Here is a 9,370-nt window from a genome sequence, read left to right as displayed (position 1 = left end):
TAGTATGCCAGGCATTTAGGATTAGGATTAGAATTTTTACATGCTTCAACCCTAAATTGATGTTAGAATTTTGGACCCTATAGATTCTTCTTAAAATTCCATGTGTGACTAGCCCCACATATGCAAGTAATGGGGGTTGATAAGGCATCCACTTAGTAATGATGGTCAAGAGGGTACTTAACTTGCAAGAGGCATACATGTCACATATGAACTCTGATTAAGGTGATTTTCACAGCGTTGCAAGAGGCATACATGTCACATATGAACTCTGATTGAGGTGATTTTCATAGTGTTGAAAAATTCTTGGTTCATAGAACCACATTGAGGCATACATGCCACATATGAACTCCGATTGAGGTGATTTTCATAGTGTTGGAAAGTTCTTGGTTCGTAGAACTACATTGAAGGGTTGGTGTAGTTTGATGACGAAAACTGACACTGGAAGATTTTGGATCCCAAATATCCAAATTGGGGCCTACTAAAATATGAAATTTCTCTAATTTTTCACTCATAATATACCAATATAAATGACAAATTATATACTCATCTATTTTAAATAATTTTGTATTTAATTATGGACATATTTATAAATATTACAAAACATTATAATCTATATTTATTTGTATTACTAACATAGCTATATAAATTAAATCCTTGGGAAAAGCCTATAAGCATCATTTTATGATAGGCAAAAAAACACATAATTATGATACATCTCATATTACAAGATTAAAAATAATCATAAAAATGAACTAAATTATAACTTTACTTTAAAATATCATTATATATATATATATATATATATATATATATATATATATATATATAAAACAAGATTCATTTACCATGGAGATTCACCCCATTTTGGCATGGAGATTTTTATTTTGTAAATGAATTTTATTACAATATCATAAATCAATACTTTGACTTATCAATAGCACGTCTAAAAATCATAACCCATTTTATAATCAAAATATTTCACATATAATATTATTTATAATATTTTATTTGATTAAATTGAAAAATAAAAAACATAATTAATTTTGAAATAAATCTTCTTCAGTTATTTATAATTATTTTGTGAAGTTAAATATTTATTAGTTGCATAAAATTAAATTAAGTTGTAAAAAACCTATTTCAAAATATACATATCTATAAAAATGAATTATAGAATTTTGGTTGTGTTTGGTAAAACTTGTTAAATGAAATATGGGTGATAATTCGTTTGTCACTCTGAGAAACATATTCTATAGCAGATCTTAGCACACGTATAACGTTTTGCAACACATGCTTTTGACAGGTTTAAGAGTACTTGGAACATTTAGCTGCATTATTAAAAAAGCAAAATTGCTGTCAAAACAACTCTAATTCAAAATCATTTTCATTTTTATATGCATCAAATTATTTAAGCAAAAATTCAGCCAATGTAACAGATTGACAGTTCGCACTCCGTTTGAATAGTCAATGAACACACTCAATAAAAAGAGTTGTGTCTGCACTGTTACCACTCTGGTTACTATTGCAAGTAATATTGATTTAACCTCTAAGCTCTAATAAAATTACCCAAGATGGTTGCAAAACACCTCCAACAAAGCATCCTCCTCCTTGCCGTTGGAAGTGTCAAGTTGAGTGTTTAATAATGTACAATTTGAAGAAATTAAGGCTTGAAGCCCTGGCAGAGCATTCGTTTGTAGGTTATCACACCCACTCAAGTTCAGTGTTCTGAGGTTTGCAAGACTACAAAGCCCTCCTGTTTTCATCAATGCACGACACCCCTTTAAATCTAGAGATATCAATGTTGTTGGCAATGCTCTCACTTCTACCAGGTCATTACAGAAAGTGATGGATAGATGCTGAAGGTCTGGACAAACACCTTCAGGAAAGGATATCTCAGATATTTCTGTACCATTCAGCTGCAAAACATTGAGCCCAAGCATTCCTTTTTCTCCTTCAATCTTTCCAAATGGCAGTTCACGTAAAGGACACCTGTGTACTGCTAACGTTCTCAACTTGTTCATCTTCATGACACCTGGTGGTAAGCTTTGTATTCCACATTTCCGTATATTCAACTCTGTCAACTGAGTCAGCAGTGCAATTGAATCCGGCAAACATTGTATTTGCACGCATCCATGGAGCCACAATTCCTGTAAATTCGCGACGGAAGCAAGTGAAGCTGGCAACACTTGCAACAGAGGGCTTCCTAATCTGAGGACTTCCAAATTTTTGAAGGACTCAACATCAAAAGCGAACTCTTTTAAGTTTGTATCGAACAAATTTAATTTTTTCAGAGACAGTTGACGTCCAACTTCCGGCGGCAATAATTCCATCTGGGGACAACCTGAGAGATCTAAGCATTCAAGCCAAGTGAGATTTCCAAGTGCTTTAGCGGAAATGGTCAAACTGGAGCAACCCTTCAAATGCAGGTGTCGAAGTTCTGGATTTGCCCATGAATTTGGAAGCCTCTCTAAATGTTTCCATCCACTGAGATCGATGCCAGTGAGGTGTTTCAAATTCTCAAAAGAGTCTGGAAGCATCTCCAAACTTTTGCACTGTCCCAGATTGATATAACTTAGATATGTCAACTTCCCCAAAGAATCTGGAAGCCTCTTTAAACTTTCACATCCACTGAGATTGATGTGATGGAGAAAAGTCAAATTCTCAAGAGAGTCCGGAAGCATCTCCAAACTTTTGCACAGTCCCAGATTGATATAGTCTAGTGATGTCAACTTCCCGAAAGAATCTGGAAGCCTCTTTAAACTTTCACATCCAAGGAGATCGATGGCCCTCAGAAAAATCCAATTCCCAGAAAACTCAGGAAGCATCTCCAAACTTTTGCACATTGTCAGATCGATATAATCGAGCGATAACTCTCCTAAAAAATCTGGAAGACTCTTTAAACTTTCGCAACCATTAAGTATGAGCCTACAGGAATCTAAGTAATACGGTAAGGAATCTCGAATATACCTTAAGGAATCTGGAAGCATCTTCAAACAAGGGAACCCACTGAAGTCAATGTCGAGGTCGTGGTAATACACGTCTATGATGCCTGGAGTGAAAAAGTAATATGGGGAATTCAGCCAACAATGTGGAAGCCTCTCCAATTTTTTGCACAAGTGTAGACTGATGAATTTGAGGTTTTCCAATTTCTCTATTGAATCTGGAAGCACCCTCAAACTTTTGCACAAACTAAGATTCAAGTATCGGAGATTTGTCAAATTCCCCAAAGAATCTGGAAGCATCTCCAAATTTTCACACCCAACCAAAGCGATGTGTTGGAGATCTCTCAAATCCCACAACTGATCTGGCATCCTCGTTAGACGAGCACTTTTCACTACAATCTTTTCGAGATGCCGCAGCTTCCCTAGTGATTTTGGAAACTCTAACAGTGGAGCATCAATATTCAACTGCAGCAACTGCTGAGGTGCCTGCAATGTTCACGTTTCAATAACTAAAAAACTGATCAAATAACAATGATTCTCATTTGCAAATTACAGCATCTACGTCTACGTACCCGATATTCGTCTTCCGGCCACAATCTTCCCAATTCCCTCCCGTTCACTTCTAAAACTCTTAAATCTTGCATTGAAAAAGAAGGCAGGCATGAGCAGCGACAGTCATTCCAGCGGAGCGATATGAGGTTGCTTGATAGCATCTTCAGCTTCAACATTCTTTCTACAAAATCGCCTTCACCTTCAAGAATTTGCAACTTCTTGATTCGGAACACCTCCTTTCTGTTTAGTAGCTCTTCTAATTTTAGCCATTCCTCAGCGTGATCAGCATCTCTAGCGATATTGGACGGAGGGGCCATTCTAATTCCGCGCACTTCTATTGTTTTCTGTTAGTTATTTAAAATCAATAACGATTCATTACATGGTACACCGCACAGTCACTGAATAAACAATATTGAAAATTGTTTACACGGATACATATAACGATTGCAGGATTGAAGAACTTACATATAAGGATTGCTCCAAGAGATCGAAAATTCCTCTGAACGTGCCGCACCATATACGGATCGGCAATGGTCTTTGTTGGGCGATATTTCTTCCCATGAGTACGAGAAGATCATGCATCCATATAATATTTCCTTTTTCTGTGTCCAACTCTACAAGACACTTGTCCAGTAGAGTTTGAAGACCCACCGAACCTTGCCAACCTGAGCCATTCCAAACTTTAATCCACTTATCGCTTTCTTCTCCTATGCCAAAACAGGCAATATCCAAAAATATTTGCTTCTCCTGTTCATCGAGCGACTTATAACTAACTATGAGCTTCTTCTGTATATCTCCAGGAAGTATTGAGTGAAGTCTATTCAATAGCCCTCGCCAGTAAGATATGTTATTTTTCCCACATAACAAAGCCCCAATCACTTTCAGAGATAGTGGCAATCCACCGCAGGTCTTTAAAAAGCCATCTACAACATCCTTAAATTCTGGTGGTGGATCTGGCTTCGAAAAGGCATGAAAGCAGAAAAGCTCTCGGGAGTGTTTTGTATTAAGTTCCTTTAGGTGATAAATGAAGGACTCTTCGATGTTTGCATTTCTAAGGACCTGCTTGTCCCGAGTTGTAACCAAAAGCAAGCTTTCGTGGTGAAGTACATTCTTTATTGGCAAGAAGGAATCCAGTTGATCAATATTATCTATATCATCTAATACTATGATAGATTTACAATTGGACAGGTTCCTATAAAGCTCTCCCAACCCTTCGACGGAACTCTGAATTTCGATATCTATACCTTTAAGATCCTTAATAAGTTTCCTCTGTGAAAATGGTAAAGCGTTTTTGGCCACATCGAACAGAAAAGACGACGATCCCTTGTAAATTGATCTTTTAGCGTTGAAGAATTGCTTGGCCATTGTGGTTTTTCCAACTCCTCCAGATCCCACAATCCCCACAACCTTGCAGGCCCGCTCGTTCTTCTGCCGGCCCCGTAGCAGTCCCCGTTGAAACTCTTCTATTTTTCGTTGGAGACCGGTTGGATGTTTTGCCACAAACAAAGGTGGTTTTGGAACCTTTTTCACAACGCTTTGCACAACCTCATGCAAGAGCTCCAGTTCGCCCCTGGAAATTCATTCAGAGAGGTGAAATAATGAGTGAGAAAAGCACCCAAGTTGTCATATATCTACCTAAATCAATAAAATACCCTTGAGATTAAAAAAACTTGTAACACAGATTGGGACAATGCTAGATCCTCTCACCCTTTAAAGTTGGCCAGCTCCAAGCCGCTTATATTTGCAACATAAGAAAGAGCATTTCTCCAATTCTGGACTTTTTGGATGTCATATCCCCGTTTCTCTTCGAGTTCGCGCAGGGCTACAGCGTACGGTCCAGATTTATCTTTGCCCGTCCACCGGAGATGAGCAGGCTTGACGTCGTGAAATACAGGTAGAAGGGTAGCCCGGCCGGACTTGGCGGACTCCACCATGAGGAGCAGCTCATCGAGGCACCAAGTCGATTGGGCATAATTCTGAGTGAAAAGCGCCACTTGAACACTCGCGCCTCGAATAGCGTCTTCTAATTGCGAGGGAATGTTATCTCCAACCTCCATTTCCGGCTTGTCAAGGAAGGCTCGCACTCCACGATCAGCAAGGTTGCGATAGAGAGCGCTGGCGAAGGTGTCCTTGATATCAGGCCCACGATGGCTGATAAAAACATCATGGCACCGGGAGGAAGAATTTGACGCAGAGCAGGCCGAGGACGAAGCATCTGCCATTGAAATTGAAATCGAAATCTGGATGGATAAAAATGAAAGGATACGATGATGTGCAGGCACTGAGATAGAAGAGTGAAATTGCGTGGGAGCCGAAGGGTTGGGTGTACATAAAATACTTCACAGAGGAAACCTCCACGCGCTTGAAGAAATGCGCGCATATGATGTGATGTTGATGTCGCCAAGATGCGCATGTGATGTGATGTTGATGTCCCTCTGTGTTCCGCGTTTCTGCTGTTTACCTATTTTTTCTCCGAGGAAAGGTGTTGCGGTGTTTAAAGAGGGTACCATTTAATTTTATCTGGATTCGGAAATGAATTTAGTACCATTAATTTTTTTTTATAGTATTTAAAATTTTGAAGTAGAATCGCTGTAACTCGTTTTTCCATTAGTTTTTGAGTAAAATATACTCTCCTAAACTCTGGCCAGAGAAAATACTTCAACAACGTTGATTTCTGTTTATAATGAACACTAATATATGTGAATTTGATGAGAAAACTGCTCCAAAGAACTAGAAGAATCTACCATTGGAATTGGAATTTAGATACATAGGGATAACAAAATATGATGATGTGCAAGAATCAATACAGAAGGGTGAAATTGCAAGGGAGAGGAATAAAATGTTTGTTTCCGTATCATCCAAACGGAAGCTCTACACATTTGAAGAAGATGCATATTGGATGTCAATATCACTTTATATGAGTATCTTGCATCATGCCATAATTGTCATTTGTGCATACGCATATCTAGGTGTAAATATCACTTTACATGAGTATCTTGCATCATGCTATAATTGTGATTTGCGTTAACTTTTTCTCTTTTAGGAGACTAAATAGCATTTTTATCATGTATAATTTTTTGAGCCATAGAGGCTCCTTCCATGATGGTGGAAAGAAAATTTGGAGAGAGTTAAAATGTTATGATAAAGATATTGCAAGAAAATTTTGGTGTAATAATAGTTTAATGATTTTATTTGAATTTTTGACAATTATATAATTAGTATTATTATTATCAAATTTTAAAGTTGCCATTAAGTTAGATACCAAATTGATGTATAAGGTGCTATGTACAAATTGGTGTATAAGACTCCATGTATTTGGCTCCTAAAGTCTACAAAGGGATACCTACTCTAAGGCATACATACTCTACCCTCCTCCAGTTTTGAACCTATGACTTCTTAGGAGGAACCACATGCTTTTAACCATTAAGCTCACTCAAGTCGTTTAATTGACATTAATATCCATCTATTCATCTTTAAATTCATATATGATGCTGAACTTAACTTTCTTTAGAAAGAAAGTAACATTGGCCTAAGCATTTTATTTAACTCTTATGAAATTTTCCAAGGCCGACAAATCCATGGTTATATATATTCAATCCTTTGCTACAAAGTCTTTGTGCAATTCACTTACAAAAGAATTTTTTTAGAGGAGCATAATCATATAGAAATATATTGCAACAAATTATCTGTTGGACTAGATAAGAATGGAGAGGAGAAGTAAAAAAAATGCATCAAATCAATGGTTATCCATGGCATTAACCTTCCTTATGATTAGTAAGTACTTGGCATTGAGGGTTTAAAATGGGGCATAGGTGAGGATACAAACTAATGCAATCATGGGATGTGGTGAGGAGATATTTCCCATTGGCGAGAAGATATGTCGGTGTTCTTACAAGTTGAAAAAAATGATGTTGTATAATGAAAGACATGCTTATGATACATTGGACACAAGGCACTTGACTAATTTTGAGGCACATGCATTTGTGATACAAATCCTATTGTATATTGTCTTATATACCTGGTTCCACCACTATTCTTTTTTCTTTTGTGGCATATGGAACTGCCCTCAAGGTGTTAATCCCCTATCCGAAGTTGGTAAAAATATATATTCTCAAATGGGACAAAAAAATGTTGACAATAATGAAGATTCAACATCTCGGCCTTCAACTAAAAAAATAGTCAACAAATATTTAATGAAGTAGAAGTCAATATCTTTCTTGCACTATTCATGGATTCCCCTAGAAGAGTTTGAGAAGTTTTTCAAGGCATACCCATGTATGCCATGATAAGAATAAACAACTTTCATTGAAAAATTGATTCTATGAATATTTGAGAGGAGGCATGGGCTCCAATTTGATCAAAGTGGATAGTTGTGGATAGAATCATTGATAGCAAGATGTCTAGAGAAAACTTGTCAAAATTTATTTTTTTGAAGCATCATAGGTAGGGCATGCATTTCTTGAGGAAGGGCATACATTTCTTGAGATGGGGTGTGCATTTCTTGAGGTACAGTTTGTATTTCCTTAGGTAGGGTGTGCATTTCTTGACGTGGGGTGTGAATTTTGTGATGCAAAACATGCAATTTGTGGGTGAGGATTTGCATTTCTTATGGTGACACGCAACAATCTTTATTTTTTGGTTTGTAGCCTACTTTACATTTCATTTGTCTACATCAGCCAAAAGATACGTGGTATCATTTTGATCATAGTTTCTCTCCAAATTGTAAATCTTCCAAATGTAAAAGTATTATCATTTTTTATTTTATTAAAATCTTGATTTAATCTTTATAAAATATCTATGAAATATTTTTAAAAGTATTAAGGATAGAGGGTTTAGATAGAAGTAATTATAACATTTTTTTCTTTTATACATTTTTATTGTTTAGATTTAAAAAAAAAAAAAATTATAAACTTGAATTAGAATAAAATATTCATAAAATATTTTGATTGTGAAATGAGTTATGGTTTTTTGGGCATGTGGTATTGATAAGCCATGGTATTGGCCCAAGGTATTGGCCCATGATATTGTAGAAAATTCTATTTACAAGTCAATAATATCCTCATTAAAGCGAGGGTGAATATTCATAATTAATAATTTTGTCGTATTGTAAGTTTATTGTAAATATAAAGTAGTTTATTGTAAATATAAATTTTTTATGTGCTTATTAATTAAATTTAAATATGGTTAGAAAATCATTATTAGTCTCTCCCAAGGTAGGACTCTAGTAATAGAAGCGAGGGTGAATATTCATAATTAATAATTTTGTGGTATTGTAAGTTTATTGTAAATATAAAGTTTTTACGTGTTTATTAATTAAATTTAAATATGGTTAGAAAATCATTATTAGTCTCTCCCAAGGTAGGACTCTAGTAATAGATATTCTCATTGACCATTATTAGTTTAGCATTGACCAATGCAAGTTCTTATAATGTTTAACTTTGAAAATTAAATATTTTTTTCAATATTATTTAAAAAATTATTTTTCAAACATTTTATTGAACTACAATTTCAAGGCCTTATTATAGCAGTTGCATAATATAATGTCATGTGGATAACTGCATCACATATTTTATGTCATAATTTATGGATATTGTTCCAATATTCATGTATGATTTCTAAATATTTGTGTAGTAATTTTTCTAATCCAAAAATAAAATCCTTGAAAATAGCTCATACTTAAGTAAATAACATATTTACATTTAGTTACTTCCTACCATGGCTGAGGAAAGCCTTTGCATAAAAAGTCAATAGAAATAAGATGTAAATAAATATACTTATCGTACTAAGATTCATAAAAGAAAATATTTCATTGGTCATACTCATAATATTAAATTAATATGATTTAAAATTATCTTTGCGAGCTATTATTATTTATTTAA

At 35.3% G+C, this 9,370-nt stretch overlaps 1 protein-coding gene across 1 annotated transcript; it reads right to left on the bottom strand.

Annotated features, from left to right (window-relative positions):
• Window positions 1–1,559: 1,559 nt before the first annotated feature.
• LOC149216415 (disease resistance protein Roq1-like) lies at window positions 1,560–5,713 on the bottom strand. The gene is made up of 4 exons (XM_089389944.1): window positions 5,199–5,713; window positions 3,957–5,061; window positions 3,512–3,835; window positions 1,560–3,425 (listed from the first exon to the last, which is right to left on the bottom strand). The coding sequence occupies exons 1-4, from the start codon at window positions 5,711–5,713 to the stop codon at window positions 1,560–1,562; spliced, it is 3,810 nt and encodes a 1,269-aa protein (XP_089246070.1).
• Between the last annotated feature and the right edge of the window lie 3,657 nt (window positions 5,714–9,370).

Source organism: Pinus tabuliformis, chromosome 1_1, assembly GCF_031772625.1.
Source record: "Pinus tabuliformis cultivar Carrire ecotype Pingquan chromosome 1_1, CPIR1, whole genome shotgun sequence".
Taxonomy (NCBI): Eukaryota; Viridiplantae; Streptophyta; class Pinopsida; order Pinales; family Pinaceae; genus Pinus; species Pinus tabuliformis.
The sequence above is the reverse complement of the archived record's forward strand: the minus strand, read 5'-3'. Positions and strand labels throughout refer to the sequence as shown.